The sequence below is a fragment of the Eschrichtius robustus genome, chromosome 8 (genome assembly GCF_028021215.1).
Source record: "Eschrichtius robustus isolate mEscRob2 chromosome 8, mEscRob2.pri, whole genome shotgun sequence".
NCBI classification, from domain to species: domain Eukaryota; kingdom Metazoa; phylum Chordata; class Mammalia; order Artiodactyla; family Eschrichtiidae; genus Eschrichtius; species Eschrichtius robustus.
The window spans coordinates 26,066,139-26,085,664 of NC_090831.1; the positions used below are offsets into that span (position 1 = coordinate 26,066,139).

General features: G+C 34.4%; 1 protein-coding gene across 4 annotated transcripts in view; it reads right to left on the reverse strand.

The window, feature by feature from the left end:
- CACNA2D1 (calcium voltage-gated channel auxiliary subunit alpha2delta 1) overlaps nt 1-19,526 on the reverse strand; it is a 500,765-nt gene that overhangs the window by 185,477 nt on the left and 295,762 nt on the right. For all 4 annotated transcript variants that reach the window (XM_068550454.1, XM_068550455.1, XM_068550456.1 and 1 more), the window contains one exon: nt 11,172-11,213. In XM_068550454.1, the coding sequence (XP_068406555.1) occupies nt 11,172-11,213 (42 nt within the window). The remainder of the gene's footprint in view (nt 1-11,171; nt 11,214-19,526) is intronic.

Genomic DNA, 19,526 nt, shown 5'->3' on the forward strand with positions numbered 1-19,526 from the left:
AAGAAAATAAAAATTTTAAATTATAATTTAATGAATAGACATATTGTCCTTTGAAAAAACATATGAGTTCAGCTAATCATAATATATTTGATGAGGAAATAAGAGATTTTTTTTTTATGAATTGAGAAGATTTCTCCAGTTCTTCAAGTAGTTAAAATGTTTTAGCTGCTTAGATTTACCCTATGGAAAAACTATAGCATTAATTCCTCAGAGGCAATTTACTCAATATATTAAGAATGTTTTACAGTGAACATGAAAAATAAACATAACATTAGTGGTCAGAAGAAACTTGAAGAAATAATTCTATTCCTTAAAATTAGATCTACTGTTAGGTCTCTGCGTATTCTTCTACTATTAATCATGATATATGAAACAGAAGGAAGAAACAGTCTGAAATAAGCAGACTTTGGAGGTAGGGGGAACAGTAAGCAACTGAAACTGTGCAATACACAGAGAAATATAGCAAGTTAAAAAATACATAGGGGATATTAAAGCAAAAAAATATACATTTTCTAATATGACGAAGTGAATCAAAGACAACTATGAATCTGAAACACATAAAACAACTAAATTAAGTCAAAAAGGGATACTGATCACTGCAAGAAGTTGTTCATTAAATTTTAAAAGCAAAAAAGACGCATTCCTTAAATAAAATGTATTGAGGTTGCTGAGAAGGATTACAATAACATTTTAATAAGTTGGAATACAGAATCTGAGGACATCCTCAAAATAAAACTGATGAATTTTTAGTTTGCATGATGGATGAATGCGTGTGAATCACCTGTCCCAGGATCTAGCCCTCAATGAGCATGAGAGCCATCACAATATCACAGTACAGGTAAGTGTGATGACAAGGACTGAGGGCTGGTTTAAACTCTACAAGTAGTATGAAAATTTCAAATTATCAGCATTAGAAAGGGATGTAATACTCTGAACATATATATACATATCTATTTTATACATAAATATGTAACCTAAATTTTGGGGAGTGGCTGATAGGGTATTTTCTCTACTAAGGGACTGTGAAATGGTGTCTTGCCTATGAAAAGCACTATGTGATTTCAGATAGTCTGAAAGTTCAATATAGCACCCGCCCCCCCGCCCCCAGCCGGAAACCACATAGTGGTATATATTATATTAGGAAAGGAAAACATTTCAATGGGGCCAATCTACTTCTTAAACAATTAAAAGCAAATTTTCATATTATGAAGATTATGACAGATAAATATGCTTTAAAAAGTATTGTCAGGACAAAACAGGTTAAACAAAAAAACTTTGTAAGGTAGAAAGATCAATTATTTTCCCTTGATATCTGAGGCAAAGACTGACTAACACCTTACAACTAATATACAGTAAAAAAAAAAGCCTGGACTCCAGGACGCCAAGATCCCACCATACTTACAAAGAAATGAAAATCTCTCTACGGCCCATAAGACTCTGAATATCTATTTCCAGCCTGACTCCTCATCCAGATCTCCTGCTCTGCCTTCCCTTGCTCATCATGCTCCTGCCACATTGGACTGTTTTCTCCTCCTTACACACATTATGCTCTCCCTGGTTTAACGTCCTTGGGTCTGCTGTTCCTTTTGTCTGGTAGGTTGTTCCCTGGCCTTTTTTCATAGTATCAGTTCATTCTTCAGATCTCAGTTGAAAAATACTCTCTTGGAGATTCTCCCATCTAAATTATCCCCCACAGAATATTGAAAACATTACACTTCATTTATTACATTCAGAGCAATGTAGACATAACTGATTTTATAGAATTTCACATTAAGATTTGTCAAACATTTACTGTACTGCTTAACATGCAAAATTTAAGTCATATCCTAAGATATATCCCTAGGATATATCTTAACATTGATAGAATTTATGTATCTAGATGGCAGGACATCCCTTTCAAGATAAAGACTATAAAATAATAGTTTTGTATAAAATGTCAAAGGAAAGGATAAAGATTGGTTATGTAACTGCTTTGGTACGGTTGACTTTTGTTTCAATTCTGTCTTGTACAGATTGTGCCAACTTAACTTTGGAAGCAATAATTTTACTACATTTTATTTTCAGGTATCTTTTAAAAATCGGTATTGTAAATGCAACAATGCTCATTAAATGATCAGAATTCTCTTTATTAAAATCAGAAATGTGGCATCAACACTTTGATATTCTAAATGGTGTTTAAGGATTTATGGATGCGTAAAAACGCTATCGAATTTTTTATTTGCCCCATGTTTGCTATCTCACTACACTAAAACATAATCACCACGAGGGCAAGAGGCCTCATTGACATCGTTCGGTTGTGGCCCTAGCACCTAGCAAATCGCTTAGAACTGTATCTGCTTGCCCTATTTACAATATTTGTTGAGTGAATAAATAAACTTGAATCACTGTTTCCTAGTCCCCAAACTCATGCTTTTTCTACTTCAGCATGAAGCAAGGACAAACGCTGGAGGCAGTCCGGTGAATGGACAGACAGCACCTTAGTCAGGAATCCAGCTTCTCATTCTCATTTCAACTCTGTGTGTACAACTCTGTGTGTCCTTGCCATGGCTCCTCAGATTTTTTTTTTTTTTTTTAAGAAACAGAGGGTAACAAGATCTGTAAGGCTCCTTCTAGCTCTGAAAATTCTCATTCTGAAATCTATGAACTTAAAGCAATTGTTTCCAAGTCTTTTTTTTTTTTTTAAATGCCAAGTAACTGCAAGAATATGTAAATGATGAAAGGTTGGTATAAAGACTCTTTTTGGTAAATATTAGTAAACTTTAATTTATTTCTTATTTCATTTGCTAGAAATGGGTATAACTGTAAGTTCTAATGTTTTCTTCCACCCTTCCAGTGAATTCCTTTGGAGACCACTGACCAAAAGACTCTTTTGGTATCCAAACCCCTTGACCCTGAGAATTTACATTTTAATTTAGGGCAATGCATTCAAAGCACAGAGCTATAGATATCAATCAAACAGACAATTTGTAGGTGAACATGGGTTAGAACATTAGTTGGGCTTTTCACCTCAACTTCACGAGTTGAATTATTTCGATTACTTCCCTCAAGGGACAGTCAAGGCCATCTTTTTGAGAAGAACTTAAATAAAAATGAACACACCATGCGTCAGTGGTCTCCAAAGGAATTCACTGGAAGGGTGGAAGAAAACATTAGAACTTACAGTTATACCCATTTCTAGCAAATGAAAGAAGAAAAAAATGAAAGTTTACTAATATTTACCAAACAGAGTGACATTAGCATTCCCCCTCCCCTGGCCTTACTGTGTGTGAGTTGGTCTCAAGTCATCTGTCATCCTCCAGGTACCACAAGGAGAAAGTGGAAACCCCACATACTGATAATGGGCCGCCTTCTCCCTTACACAGTCCCTTTCGATGTACTATTCTTCACTTTATATGTAAATTTACTTATTATCTTCTTGGGTTTAACCTACTCCATACGTGCTACCAGCTTTAAAAGATTTCTGAAATTAACAATGATTGAAGTTGAAATTCTAGTAATGGAAGTTGCACTGAACAAGAAGAGAATGACAGAGATGATGCTTCTAATACCAGCACTAGCTCTTCTTCAATCTCATTACCAGATAGAAAAGTGATTCAATTAGTTCAACCAGCAAGTTGGTCAAAAAAGTTAATATTATCAAGAAGACTATCATAGGGCTTCCCTGGTGGCGCAGTGGTTGAGAATCTGCCTGCTAATGCAGGGGACATGGGTTCGAGCCCTGGTCTGGGAAGATCCCACATGCCGCGGAGCAACTGGGCCCGTGAGCCACAACTACTGAGCCTGCGCGTCTGGAGCCTGTGCTCCGCAACAAGAGAGGCCGTGACAGTGAGAGGCCCGCGCACCGCGATGAAGAGTGGCCCCCGCTTGCCGCAACTAGAGAAAGCCCTCGCACAGAAACGAAGACCCAACACAGCCAAAAAATAAATATAAAAATAAATAAATAAGATTACTATAAAAAAAAAAGAAGACTATCATAAATATGGATTTATATTTACTATATCGGTAACATTGTCTTGTATTCATATGGACTGTTGAGATATTTCCTATGGTATTATGAAGCCATCATAATTAAAGGCATTTAATAACTAAGCATCTAGAAAAAAAACTACACTTTTTTCTGGTGATTTTTAATGTCAAATGCCCCTTAAACCAATACTTCATAAAATTTCACTTATCTTAAAAATTCAGAAGTCTCTTGGGAGGTTTCTCGGCATATTAGTTCAGTAGCATATAGGGAGAATTTATAAGTAAATATTGTTATATTGAGAGGTGCATTTTTTTAACTGACATGCATGTGCAAGCAAAAAGAGGTTGAAGATACCATTCAAAACAATCTAGTCCCCATATCTCTGTTTACCCAATGCTGTACATAGGGTGAGTTTATAATGCCCACATAATGCCACCGAACTTTCCAAACAGTGAATATTCAGTGAGTTCTAAATAAATACACCATACACTAGCCTCTGGAAAGGAAGAACTGGATGTGGAATCTAAAAGAGAATTATGCATGCCACCACCCCAAAGCAGCTGAGGACCAACGTGTTAACTATCCTTGCAAAAGCAGCACATGCCCAAGCACACAAAGCATTACAAAAATATCAAAACAGACTCAAAATTTTTGGAAAAAGGCCCAAAAAACATATGGCGCTATTCCTAGAAGAAATGGAATCTAATCTTATCTTCCTTTTTATTAGTTTTAACAGTTTTTTCCCCCCAATGAATCCTAATATGGCTATATTTCACACAAGGGTGCATGCATTAATTTTAAGGTATCCATGGTAAATATCACTAGGAATGATGGATCAGCTCAGTGAAGATTTATGATTTAAAGTCTAACAATCTTTTTAATCACAGAGATTTTATTTTACCTACTGCAAGTCACTGTCAACAACAACTGTCAATGATGAAGCTGGTTGGTAAGTACAAGCCACATACATCAAAATTAAATACGGACAGAATGATGGATAGGTATAATAAATGAAAATTTTAAACCAAAACCCTCTTCAAAACTTTTAATCTTAAGCCTTGATTTACAACAGTTCCATCACATGGCCTTCTCCTGTCCCCCATGGGGCCCACGGAATAGGCAGTGTTGCACAGCACAGGGACACACGGCTTCTGCTGTGGATCACACGGACTGCCCTGCATGCAGTTCCCTGCACTACCAAATACCACATGTGTGACAGCGGACAAGTCACTTAAGCTCACTAAATTTTACTTGTCTTTTCTGGATATCATTAAAATAATAGTATTGCCACAAAGGATGAGTGTGAACTTTAAACGATAACATTACCTGCAAAGCATTTACTTTCTAGTATAGAATAAGTACACATATGTTAATTACTATTATAATCCAATCCAAACATATAGCAGTGAAAATATTTAAACCACTTATTTTAGATGCACACACACAAAAAGGTAACTCTGATTGTACCATTTACTATACAGAAGCAATTAATATTCTATCTCTATGCCATCTCCTATTTGAGGATTCAACAACAGTCATTAGCAGAGCCTGAAATAAAGGCTGTATACTATTAGATAGTTTTTTTAAAAAGCTGCAAAAGAAACCTAGACTTACTTTCTTTAATAATTAGAACAGAGTCGTTGCTGTCTGATACATATCCCTATTGGTTCATTCTAGAAGCAGACTGATTTATTTCTATAAAATAAAATAAAATCATGAATGATTAGGCTTTCAAGAAGACATTTAGATAGGACATTATGTTGGAATTAATTTTAATGTAGACAAGACTGGTAAGAAAATAAATAGCAACATAAATATGCAAGGGAATTCAGCAGACTAGCCAAATGTCCCAGACAGGTCAAATTTTAAACATGATCAATATAATAAAACGTAGCAAATAAATCAACTCAAGTTATTGACATGGGAATTCTGGGCTGAATTTATTTCATCTGGATTTCAGTCTGAAACATAGGTCTTGGAATTAGGTTAATAAGAGTTTGTAATGATCTGCTTTCTCTTTGCTTGCTTTGGGAATTAAGAAAATAGTGCTGCTTGCTGGCACAACTGAAATCTTCTGGGGAATCTGCTTCACTACATCTTTAGGGAAGTTAAGGATTTATTGGGACAGATGTCTCTAAAAACCTAAACAAGAACCTAAATAAATTTCAAAACTCAAGAGAACCTGAATGTGGAATTTCATAAATAATTGTTGCATTATTAGCTTTTTTTTCCATTTTATTTTGACATTTAATTATCTTTTCAAAACCGGATATATAAAACGTACAATGATTTCAAGACAAATTTTTGCATTGAGGTCACATTTATTTCTAAACGTTTTCTGAAGATTCTGTTCTGATTTTTATTTTGTTATGCATTTTCTTAAGTTTTTCACACAAATGCAAGGATATTCATAACAATAAAATGAACGAGTTCAAACTAGTACCCTTCAATTATTGTTAACACATCCACACATATAAACGTGCTCCATTTGGAACTAAAATCACTTCAAATCAATATTAAATGTATTGTAGTAATATTAATAATTATTATTTTAAAAATTATACTCACTAACATTTCTGGATTGCCTACTGTAAGACAGGGAATGTTCTAAATGCTTTATATGTGTTAACTAATTTAATTTTCACAGTAACAGTATGAGGTAGGTATCACATTACCTTTATTTTTCAGACCAAGAGTGAAGCGCAGAGACGTTAGGTGACTCTGCCGATATCACAAAGCTAGAAAATGGCAGAGCTGGGCCTCAGATGCAGGCAGTGGGACTCCAGAGTATAACGTCTTAATCATCAAGCTCTGCTTCTTCCTCCATATAACAATGTACACAGCACTTATACATGTATGTCTTGTTATTAATTAGGGATAAAAGTTTCCTATGGAAGTATTTAGGAGTGAAACGTCACATCTCTAATTTATCTTAAAATATTTAGCAAACAATACATACAGCAACTATGGAGACTCAGTTTACTGTTCTCTCTTCTTTATATTTAAAATATTTTTCCTGATAAAAAGTTAAAAACTAATCTTACATTAAAACATTGTACCCAGGTTAATGCTGTGGTCTCTCTAGAAATGAAATTCAACAACTTACTTATTCTAATTACATGTAGAATTAGACAAAACTTTAGTTTGATGGACTAATAAAATAAGCTTGATTTCATGCTTCACAGAGATTCATAAAAACTTAGATTATCAGATCTCTCCAGACTTGGAACCCAAAATCCTGATTCTTATATTGCTTGTAGTAATGGCAAACAAATATTCTAACTCTGCTACTTATTCCCAACTTGAATCAGTTTTAGACACAGGGGAAAGCACATTGTCTGCCTGACTTTACTTAGTTCTCATGACTGAACCAGGGGCTAATGAGAGGAAGGGACAGATGAGAGAAGAAGAAGGAACAAGGTCCACTCCGCTCCCATCTTCTGCAGCCTGCCCCGCTGTATGAACAAAAGGAAACGAATGTCTATATTAAAAAATTAATTCAAATACAGTCTACAGTCAAAGCCAGTCTTGCCATTCCTCTCTTAATATTGTTTCCACTCAACCTTGAAACAAAACAAACATTTTCATTTCCACCATATTTGCAAAGGGTTTCCTGTTTACTTTGCAAATACGGCACTACTTTAAAAAGCGAACAATCTTCACAAATGCTATGTAAGCAATAGGGGGACTGAAACACACAAACACCTACCCAATTTAACAAGCATTATCTCAGCAATTACTCTAAATCATTAAACAGAGAAAATGAGTAAGACCCTTACCTCAAGACACTAAAATTTTAATAGAGAAAATTATCCCTGTATAAAAATACCATAGTATAAGATATTACACCATTGAAACCAGAAACGTGTAACAAGTTATTTTGAGCACCCAGAGGAAAGAAATACCATTTGCTACTTAGGAAAAGCAAGGCAGGCTTCAAGAGGAGGTAGTATTTGAATTAGTTTTTAAAGAGTACTTAGCATCTGATTGGAAAAATTGTAGGATATCAAAATCAGGTAATTAGAGGAGAGAATATGTTAACATTAACTAGCACAGGGTCAGGAATGATTGTCTTAAATTTCCAGCATGGCTATGTGCCTTATACCTTCCATGAGAATTGTGGCTCACCAAATAATTTAGCCAAGTTATACGTGCATTTTTCAATTCCAAAGCAAAAATTTGTGTAAATGACTAGAGTCCTAATTTTTAAATCATATTACGCAATCCTAAGGGACATTGACTTTACCACTTATTTCAGTCACTGCTTTAGCTAAATCTGGCTGTCACTAGTTATTTATTTTTATACCCAGAAGGGGAATATAAACAGCATCGATCTAGAGCAGCACAGATATTATAAAATGCCCCTGAGGGACCGTCTGGTATCAAAGTCCTTGAAAGGCTTACAACCTGACAGCTCCCCACAAACTAGCTAATTCAGATGTAACTCATAGAAAGTTACACTCCAAAGAGATAGCTGTTGAGCTTCATTGAGAGGTAACTGATGAGATTAAAAAGCACTTTAAATGCTTGTTTTACCTTTAAGTGAGGCCATGTATCACCATTATAATGAACAAAATCAATAGATTACACTTGACTATGTCATTCTTTATATGCAAATCTTAACTTGGTGATGGACCAGCATATTTAACATGGGAGAATAATAGGAACCAGGAGATTCTAGATTTAATCCTGAATCCAACATAAACTAAAGTTATGGACTTTTCGTATGATTTACTTCTATTATGAAAGCTACTTTTTTTCTTCATTTCCATCTACTCATATCCTACACACCTTACCCCTGCCCTCACCTTCCTTAAATGTTGGTGTGATGAAGATTCTACCCTATACTATCTTTTTTTTTTTTTTTTTAATTTATTTTTGGCCGCGTTGGGTCTTTGTTGCTGCATGCAGGCTTTCTCTAGTTGCGGCGAGCAGGGGCTACTCTTCGTTGCAGTGAGCAGGCTTCTCATTGAGGTGGCTTCTCTCGTTGTGGAGCACGGGCTCTAGGGGTGTGGGCTTCAGTAGTTGTGGCATGTGGGCTCAGTAGTTGTGGCTCACGGACTCTAGAGCGCAGGCTCAGTAGTTGTGGCGCACGGGCTTAGTGGCTCCGCGGCATGTGGGATCTTCCCAGACCAGGGATCGAACCCGTGTCCCCTGCATTGGCAGGCAGATTCTCAACCACTGCGCCACCAGGGAAGCCCTGCCCTATACTATCTTAAGGCATTTTTACTTTATTTTCTTTATGTGTGTAGATGTGTGATGTAGGCGGAGAGTAAGACAACAAGGAGCAGTGGAATTGTAGCAAGCTGGAGAATGCATCACATCCAAAGGCAATCAAACTCACTTTGTTTCTGTGTCAGCACACCAAAATACATCTGTAGTTAAATCTGGCCTTCCTATTTCTATAGCTTCACACTTGCTGGGAAGATTTCAGCCACTTGTTTTCAAAGTCCACTCATAGGCTAAATATAGAACTATTCTAGAAAATAGAAAATTTATTTATATCTCAGATATTTACATCCCCATTCAAACATATGAGGATAAATTTATTAATTGATAATATTGTTTCAATATTTAGTATTCCAATTAGTTCCTGTGTTCATTAGATATTAGATATTAATGTATGAGATTATAAACTCACATTATATAATCTCCGTGCACCAATTTTTCATAATGAATATGGCTTTGTGGAATTTGAGCAATAAAAATATACAACTAAATTGGAATATAGAAAAGTACAACAAAGAACAGTGAAGGTAAGCCAATTCAAATCAAAACAAGATGGCATTATGATTATACAAATATGTGATAAATAAAACATCAAGCACTACATGTATAAAGTTGGAGTATAGCAACCAATTAAATCTGATTATATACAGCAAAACTTTTGGTAAGGATGAATAAATCTCATCATCCATGTAAGTCCAACTTCATCTGATAAGCAACAATCTTCAAAAAAAGCTACAACCACTAAAAATCCTAAGGTGAATATCAAAGTTCAACATTTACTTACATTTCTTAACTTTCATTCTAAGATAGTGAATATTTCCATTGCAGAAAACAATTTGATTGTAATGATCAAAACACATGCTTTAAGAAGGACTAAATAATACTCAACACAGCACATAATTTTATAATCATTTTCCTGTAAAAGAGAATTTTTTCCTCAGTTCCAAGTTGAAGAATTTGACTATACTTAATTGATAGAAGTCACTCAGATGAGCAGGTAGAGTCCGGGCATTAACTTTAACTATGCCAAGAAGAGCAAAATTAAGTGCACAAACTGCTAATTAACTCCCAACTAGTATTCTCCCTATTCTCTCTTCAGTAATGGAGCCCTATATTTTATTTGGGTACATGCTTATCCAAGGGGAAAGAAAATTATGCTCCGTATCTTCTTGCATCTAGGCAAGACTAGTCACTAAGTTGTGGACAACGGGTGCAGATAGAAATGCTGTGTGCAATTTCCAGAACATGCCCTTAAAGGCAAAGGGTGTGTCCTTCAGTGCCATCTGCCTCCTTCCTGATGTATAGAATGCAAAAATCATTGTGGATATTGGAGCATCCATTTTGGACCACAATATGGAAAAGCTACACTGAGGAGAGCAAAAAACATGAAAGTAGGACTGTAGGGCCTGGACGATGGAGAGTTGTTATATTAGGCTTTGTACACAGAATGTGACATGAGAGAAGAATAATCTTTTGTCTTGTCTTAGCACTTTTACTTTAAGACTCTCTGTAATAGCCAAACCAATATACTAATCATAAAACATGATTCATTTTTATTCACTATCTAAGGGTTTACAAGAGCAATAGTATTAACATATCTAAAGGACTGTGAACTTCCCCAATAAAGAGTTTTAGTGAAGTATAAAATGTATTATCTTACATTTCTTTATAAATTCTCAAAAATTTTATGTGAAATAGTCCAACTCCAGCAAACTTGACAAAGTTAGCAGGATTTCAAGAATATGCAGAACTAAAATGAAATTTATGGATCACCAAGTCAACTGTAGCATGTCTTAGATGAGAGAAAAACAGTTTGAATTTAAATATGTTTTAATGCCCTTAGGCAACTACAATTTTAAGGCTGGACTGGTGCATGAATCCAACTAAACCTGCTAGGTCAGCTTGTTTGTAAAGCCAATCACCCTAGTATACCTAAGTTTACCCTGGAATTTAATGTAAAACTTTTAATACTCACATCGAGATCATCCTTTGCATTGTAGTAGACAACTTCATTGCTCTATAAAAAAAGAAAAAAAAAAAGAATGCTTTAGTGATTTAATTAAAAACATAATAATATACTGGATCAAACACTGATTACATTTTATTCATATTTTAAATAATAAACCTCTCATAGTATTCCTTTTACAATATATTCCACAAAGATCGAAAAGATTAGCCGATATTTTCTAAGAACATATTCAAACACTATAGCAGTGATATTAGAAAAGCACATCTTGCACTGCGGGAAAACTTCTCAGTATAGGTCTGAGAACAATTTGTGAAGAAAAAAATTTTTAAATTCCTAATGCAAATAAGTTATATATATATATACACATACACACACACACACACACACACACACATACACACACACCTAAATAATGAAATGATAAATAGGATAATTCCAGAAAAGTGAATACTGTAAGTGGCTGCTTAAGAGTTTGCTGAAACCATGACTTTTAAAATATATGTATCGAATGTTGAAATTATTCCTGAAGAAAGGTATATCTGCACTATACTGGCAGGAATTCCTTCAGGAGATTCAAATAAGGGATTAAGAGTATCTGTGAATTTAGATAGCAAAGAATATCAGATAATCCAACATACTAATGGTCTCATATTCTACCAAAGTATCGAGTGAGTGTTGGCTTTTCAAGAATGAAAGTGTGTGGACATTTCTGCTTAGCCATCAATGTCGCTGACTATGCCATAAATATAAAGTAGGGACATAAATTGTGTTACAGAGGAAAAAATGGATAAAACAGTTATCAATGACTTTTAAATTCCTATTCTGTCTACAAGGCTACTTCTATGCAATATCAAAATAATCTGCATATACTGATATCTTTTTTCTTTCTTCTCCTCCTGAACTGTTTGAAGATATGTATTACTCATCTTCTGTACATCTTTAGTAGTAACTTGAGTACCATGTAAAAGTGTATTTTTCTGTGTCTCTTAAACATTTACAGACATGGACAATATAAAATTTTGTTAAAAGAAAACACAATTCACAAAAATGTTTAAAAATCGCTTGGGAAAAATAGACTAAATTAGTGCTTCTCAAAGTGTGTTCCAAAGAAAATCACTAGTTCTTGAAGATATAATAGATCTTATATAGGTAAAAGTATTCTGTGCTCATGATTTTAGAATAAACAATAAAGTTAAAATTGTGTCTTTTCAGCAGGAATTCATACAGCCTCATTGTATGAATGCACATTACAAATCTCCAAGAGGAAAAGAGATCTTGTTTTGTTTCCAAATTTTTGCCACAGATTCTGCCCCCGTTTTTTGATTTGAGAAACATACCATGATAATGAAAATCTATAAAATACAGGTATCTCTGAAGACCAAATAACCAAACCAAAAACTACATAGATAAATATAAGAACATATGATTTGTAATACTGAATGAAATCCATGAGTTTCAATTTATTTCATTTAGAATCATTAAAACTTTTAAAATTACCATTTAATTGTTTTTTTTAAAAAGAACTAAGTAGCTAGAGAATTTTCACATACATAAAAGTTCTACTTCCTGGAACATAGTTTTGTAACAAAGTTAAAATACAATGTCAGAACTCATCACATCCATGAAGCAAGAGAATCTTCTGAATTCCCCTGAGATCCAAATCCAATTACCAGTTTATTGATCCCTCATGGAACCCTGTAATTTATACTCAGGAGACAATTTTCAATTTAGAATGTGGATTCCATCAAAAGTTAAAACACCGAATAAGTTTACTTCATTTTAGATATTATGTCTGCCAACTGATTGCTTATATTTACAGAATTGAAACGTGTGGAAAACAAGGTGAAACTGCATTAAATTTCAAGCGGTTCAGCAGCATCATTTTCAACATTCATTCAATGCCTATTTGTATATATTTCTGTGCCAAAAAAGACACAAAATAAGTTAAACACACCTGCCTCTATTTTTAGGTAAAATAACATGTTCAGATGACTATATAAAACAATTTATTTGTCTAGGATTACAATTGGCCCATGGTGCCAGAGCTAATGGACTAAACTTATTAGTCAAATTTTCTTCTTATGTGTGACACATGGTCACGTTTACAAAGAGAATTTACTTATTAAACCTAAGATGAAGAGTATCCCATACAGTGTCAGAACAGGGTAAAGTATGATAAACGCTAGTTTTCACTCAAACTAAGTATTTTGACTCTAAGATAAACTGTGATTGAAGTTAAAATAAAAATTAAAATGGAGAAAACCTAAGTTTATTTGAGAATTTCCAAATTTTTTTTTCTTTGTTACTGTATTATATTTTACATAAAGCCCCACTACTTGCCTCTTCTTTTAGAAGGTCTACAGTGCTTCTAAAACTGTCATTGAAAATGTGTATTGCTAAGTTTATTTAACTTTTATGCATTTGCACAAAATTTTCTGGACTTTGGAAGACGTATAATTCCAAAACCTGGCTTTTTAAAGCAAACTGGAAACAAAATACATTAGTCATAAAATAATACTGCAGGCCAAACATTGGTACTCCTTGTGACTAGGTATTTTATATTTCTACTTTTAAGAAGCTCTTTGCTTATACAACGTCCATTTCTTACATGGTCAAAATATAAATGCAAAGGAAAACAAAAGTGTGTCTTTTTTATAGAAAAACAACATACCTAGGAAGCACTTAATCAAACGTGTGCTTAGACAGGTGGTCATGTTTCAATAAGAGAACACAGGCCTTAGCGACTGATTACATCCACTGTCTTAAAACAAAATGTCTTCCCTCCAATAAATGACATTGCTTTTGACTCAGAAGCTTTTTTTTAACCTCATTTTTTATAAATACACTTTCCTTTCTCAATCCTCAGACTGTGCACTGATAGCATGCACATTTCATTATTTCTTACTCTATCTAGCAGAAAGGCTCAATTGATCAATTTTCGTAAAGCTAAATCTCTATAGGGCATCAGGATTTGGGGAAATTGTAATTCTGCATTTAACCTGTCAACCTAGTCCACCTACATGGCAGCATGACGCTAAAATAAATGGCAAACATTCATAGGCCCTTTAATTTGTATAACTATATAAAAACATTTTTTGTCTCAGTTCGTCATAATTTCTTGTGGAAAATTGCAGTGATTGGCTTTATTGTGGCTTTTGTTTATATAGTTTCAGAATTATTTGGTTCAGAAATAATTTTGAAAGTAGGCTTGAGAAAAATCATAATTTGGTGGTCATAATTCTCTTTCCTATCACATTCATTTAGAGCCATTTCTTCTGCTTTATGGAAATACATATTAGCTCTATTATAAAATATATACATATATATATATATATTCAGATGTGTGCAGCTACATTAAACTATATCAGTCTGAAATCAAATCATGTAAATCACTGAATCACCAAAATATATCCAGAAACAATCTTAAGAGAATTGGGTTAAAGGACAGTTCTCAGGAATGAAAGACAATTCACACCGAATCAGCCCAACTTCTATGTCCTGATGTTTTTACAGGGATGACTTTTGGCTAAAATTAACTCTGTGTTATAAGAAAATTAGGAGAGGATATTGTAGAAAAACAGTTAAATGATCTGAGTGGGGGAAGTTAGAGGAGGGGAGGAAGAGTATCAGCTGAATTCCTTCTCCCTTTATCCTGCCCCTGCCCCCATCTCACCTAGACTTTGTACAGGGAGGTGCTGGGGGTCTCACGAGAGGGAGCCACACCCCATTCATTCAACAGTACTCTGGCGCCCTCACTCTGTGCTAAGTGTTGGAGAGATGGAGATGAAGACTATGGACACACTGACCTAAGAGGCAAGTTCTTGCCCTCCTGATTCACACATGACAAGATGAGCAGGCAGCTGGGCCAGCTGCCCCAAATCTGCTGTAACTGAAGAAGATCTCTTACTATCCTTGGATGGTAGGACCACATAAGTCAAAACCTTCCCAGGTTTCAAAATAGGCAAGGGTTAAGAATTTCAGATATTTGAGACGTTCTTCCTCTATTGATCAATTCAAGGATGTGTGTTTGAAAATGTGTGTGTGTGTTTCTTTCTGAATCATTTACCTACCCTATCACTCAAAATTCCCTCAGTCCCTTTTCCAGAAAGTACATAGGTATATCATTATCATTTAAGACTTTAAAACTATAGCATATAAACTAATTATCGCAGGCACAAATCAGAATTGAGTAATCTTCTTTCCCTACTATCCTTCTAGGTAAACATTTTCATGCAAATTATTAAACAACATAATCTTAGAAGGTATTTTACCTCCAAACACAGAGGTTTTCAGTGGATTTCAGTGCATTATGTGCAGTATGATAGGCTAAAGCTAGCAACAACCTCAAACGAGATTCATAGATTAGTCAAACCTTTAGAGAGCAATTTTTCATAATTTAAGCACCACTAGATGACAAGAACAAATTGTTTCATTTCTGATTTTTAACCAAGTAGTTTAGTTATTTATTATCTCCTTGAAACAAATTTACGCAAATGGTTCATGCTAATACAATGCTACTGTTTACTGAAATTTAAAACATCCCCTAGTAAGTTGAGAGATGAATGACTTTAGTTTCCCAGTGTCTACTGGGAGTCAAAAAGTAAATCTGGACAAAATAGACCATTCCATCTTAAAAATGTATATTGTGAGTGACAGTCCCTTGCATGCCACTTTCCTGTAAAACGTGGCCTCTGATGAATAGTTTATGTTAAAAATCTGAAGCATAAGTACAAAGCTTCAACCTGGGAGTAAGATGTTGCCAAGGATAAGATTTAAATAATGAAACTGAAAATTAGGATTTTATAGGTAACATCTGAAATATATGACACATTCCAAACTCAAATAGACATTAACTTCCTGTCCAATTTATTAATTCTCTTTTCTTTGTTATGCACTTGACTCTGTATATGATCCACAGTGTGACAAATTTTGGGCAACTCTATTGCCTGTTAAATCACCTTAAAAAAAAAAAAAACTCATTCTTACTGTCTTTTTATCCTTCTTTAGTTCCATATATGCTGTCAATAGGATGAACATTAAGGATACTCTTTGTTATAAATGAGTTGTGTTAATGATTCCGGCCAACCAAGATCCACACTGTTTAGCTCAAATCATTTAAAATTCAAATTTTTTGATTATTATATCTTTGTAACAATTTGTCCTGGTAACCAGACACAGCACCACTATTGACTGTGCCCAAGTCAACCATGCTACATGACATGGGTTAACCAGCAGTACTGATTATAGCACTGTGTGAATAAAACAACTTGGCAAGGTGTTGGGGGAGGGGGTGTGTGTATACATCCATGTGTGTGTCGGAGAGGGGGTGTGAATGTAAGTGAACTTTCCAAAGATAGCTAAAAGTAGCTGAAGCAGTAAAGACAGTGGTTCTTGAAAAAAGATATTTTTTTATGCCATTCTATCTGTTTGGGGTTTGGAATGCATGAAATATTGCTTATGAAAACAAAAAGGGAAAATAAAGATGGGCACAGGTCCATCTAGAGATCAATGTTACCAGATTACTGGACTGAAGGCATGTGATAAACCTACATGCATTCATATTATGTGACAAGAGATAATAAAGAAGATAATTGACATAAAGTGTTGAGCACAGGGCCTGTTATTTTATATACTGAAAAAGAAAAATCAGAAATATCCATAGAATTTATCTATTAGCTTTAACTGGTACTTACATAGGAATTAAAGTAAAATGCTTACAATTTTATTTTCTTAGATCAGTTACTATGCTATGAGTCTATTTAATCATTTAAAGTCCTTTCTTCAAAGATTCCATACAGCACAGTGAAGAAGAAATGGTATTATAGCTGCTATTGCTATTTATATTCTGATAAATTAAATGAGGTAATTTATAAGAAAGTCTAGTAAAATGGTAATTAAGTGTTGGTTCTATATGCAACCTGTCCATTAAATGTGTTGCTATGCTCCAAACTCCTCTGTGATTCTAAGCACACTCTTTCCAACCCCACATCTCCTTTAAACATCCATCCTCATCCACTCCTGCCTAGAAAAACTCCAACTTTGTATTAAACCCAAAATTTGTTTGTCCACCCGAACACCCAAACTGTGGAATCTTGCTGGAGAAAATTACACATGCAGCCCTCACATAGAGTAAGTCAGTGGTTCTCTGTTTTAAAAACTGTAGTAAACTTTGTTTTGTAATTTTTTTTTTAATTCAGAAACCCTCCCATCTTTGGGAAACTGTTTCTTCCAATCACATGATTCTGATGGCTGGCAAATCAAACCACCTTATTTCTCTGACCACAGAAATTAACAGGCGCCTAAATCTATCCAAAAATAGCATCTCATCTCCCTATTCCTTTTTCAGCAAAATATCATTTTCCAGGAGTGGTTATGGTTGCAAACACCGTACTGCTTAAAACCTGAATCTTGTGTCAGAGGCTACCTCTATCTGTTGGCTTCTTAATGACGGAACCAATAATTTTTTTTTCTTAAGCTTCTTAGAAGGTGCTAACTCCTACAACTGATAGTACTAATGCAAATACCACACTACCTACAATGTGTTTTTCCATTCTAATTTCCTGTTACTAACAGTCAATAGTATTTGCTTGAACTTTAATTTCTGTTGGTGGCATAACTGCTTATAACTGTTCTAGAACGAACTCCCCTCCTGCATCTTGAAAGATCCCATTCCTTCATCCCTTGTCTTTCCTGTGTGTCCATCTTCTCTTTAATCACATTCAGTGGTTTGCAAAGAAGAAGATTTGCAGGATAAAAATCCAGATGTGCTGTGGCATCTTTTTTTGTCTAAAATTTAAAATTCAAGTAGAAGATTAACACAAAAAATCAAAGAAGCCAAAAGATGAAAATTTTCTTAGCTCATATATAAAGAGAAACCGTTAATATTTTTCTAACACTTCTCTAATGAACTAAAGGTCAAAAATCTCTTAGTGTCAAGTTAATATTTTGTGAGTAGTAAATCAGCAAGTTAATTACCATTTAAAAAAATAATTTCTATCAATCTCTTTACTTCAACTCACTAGCCTTTAGAAATTAGTTGCACAATACAGCATGGAATGACTACATAAATTTTGATTATATGCTTGAGTATCACAGTTTCTATCAAAGAAGATGAAAGTACAATGCTATTGCTAAGAGGTTGCTCAATGATCAATGATTATAATGAAAAAATACAAATAATCTATTCCTTCTCTGAACTCTCAGTGTTCATTCAGAAGAATAAATATATATTGAGCTTTGTATACATGCCAAGCTCTGTGCTAGAAACCTAAATACATGTGCTTTTTTGAGAACCCGACTGTTAAAATTAAATCAGTGAGTAAGATATTATCAATCTCAATTTTGTATATTCGAAAGCTAAGACTAACAGTAGTCAATCCGAGACTAATGGAGGTCTTCTTATCCCTAATTGAGTACTTACTCCTCCCATATCCTGCTGCTATGAATGCAGAATGATCTGCTTCTTAGAGACAGTGAGTTCCTTATATACTCAATGTCTACCTAATAACAAAGAGAACGGCTAATAATCTTTGAGGCACATTCAGTCGTCTTAGCTGTTCTTTTAACTTTGCCTTACCATTTGTTTTAAAATGTGAGTTGAATTTAATACTAATTTCTTTAGCTTACTGGAAGAAAAAACTAGAAACTAATTTTGGCCTTCCTTTAAAAAAGCTTGCTTCTGTTACTTTAAGCAAACACCATCTTACATGTATTTATCAGTTAACTGCCAGTATATATTTGCAATATAGTTGTTGTTGTTTTTTTTAAGTTGCCATTATGGTGCTCGTAAATTGAAGTACTACTTAATACCTGGCCCACCACATTAACCAATCAACAAGCAAGGCCCTCTAAAAGCCACCAAAGCAAGAGAGAATGAATTCAGGTGTCTTACTATGTTTAATGACCTAATTACAAACATGCTCACGTACTCAAGCCCCAAGCTATACTTATTATGAGGCTCATGACACAATTGGGACTATCATCCTAGATGAAAAAAACACATAATATTCACCAAATTCATTTCTTCTACATAAAATGTTCATTACTTCTACATAAAAGAAGAATTTTTTTTAAAAAAAGGAGAGAAAAATTGTTTTAAGTAGAGACACGTTCTATTATGTGTATATTCGATGCTATTGTCTGAACTGTATGAACTACCACTGAATGGACAGATAAATGGATAAATGACCATCATGAGCTTATAAGGAACTATTTTAGAAATTCTGGAGTAAAAATAACAACAAAACGCACACACATATACATGCAGGCACACACACACAATGCATCAGAGTAGAGAAAAAGTATATAGCCTTTAAAAAGCTTCAAATAAGTGAAAACCTAGACCACGTTCACTCTTATAAG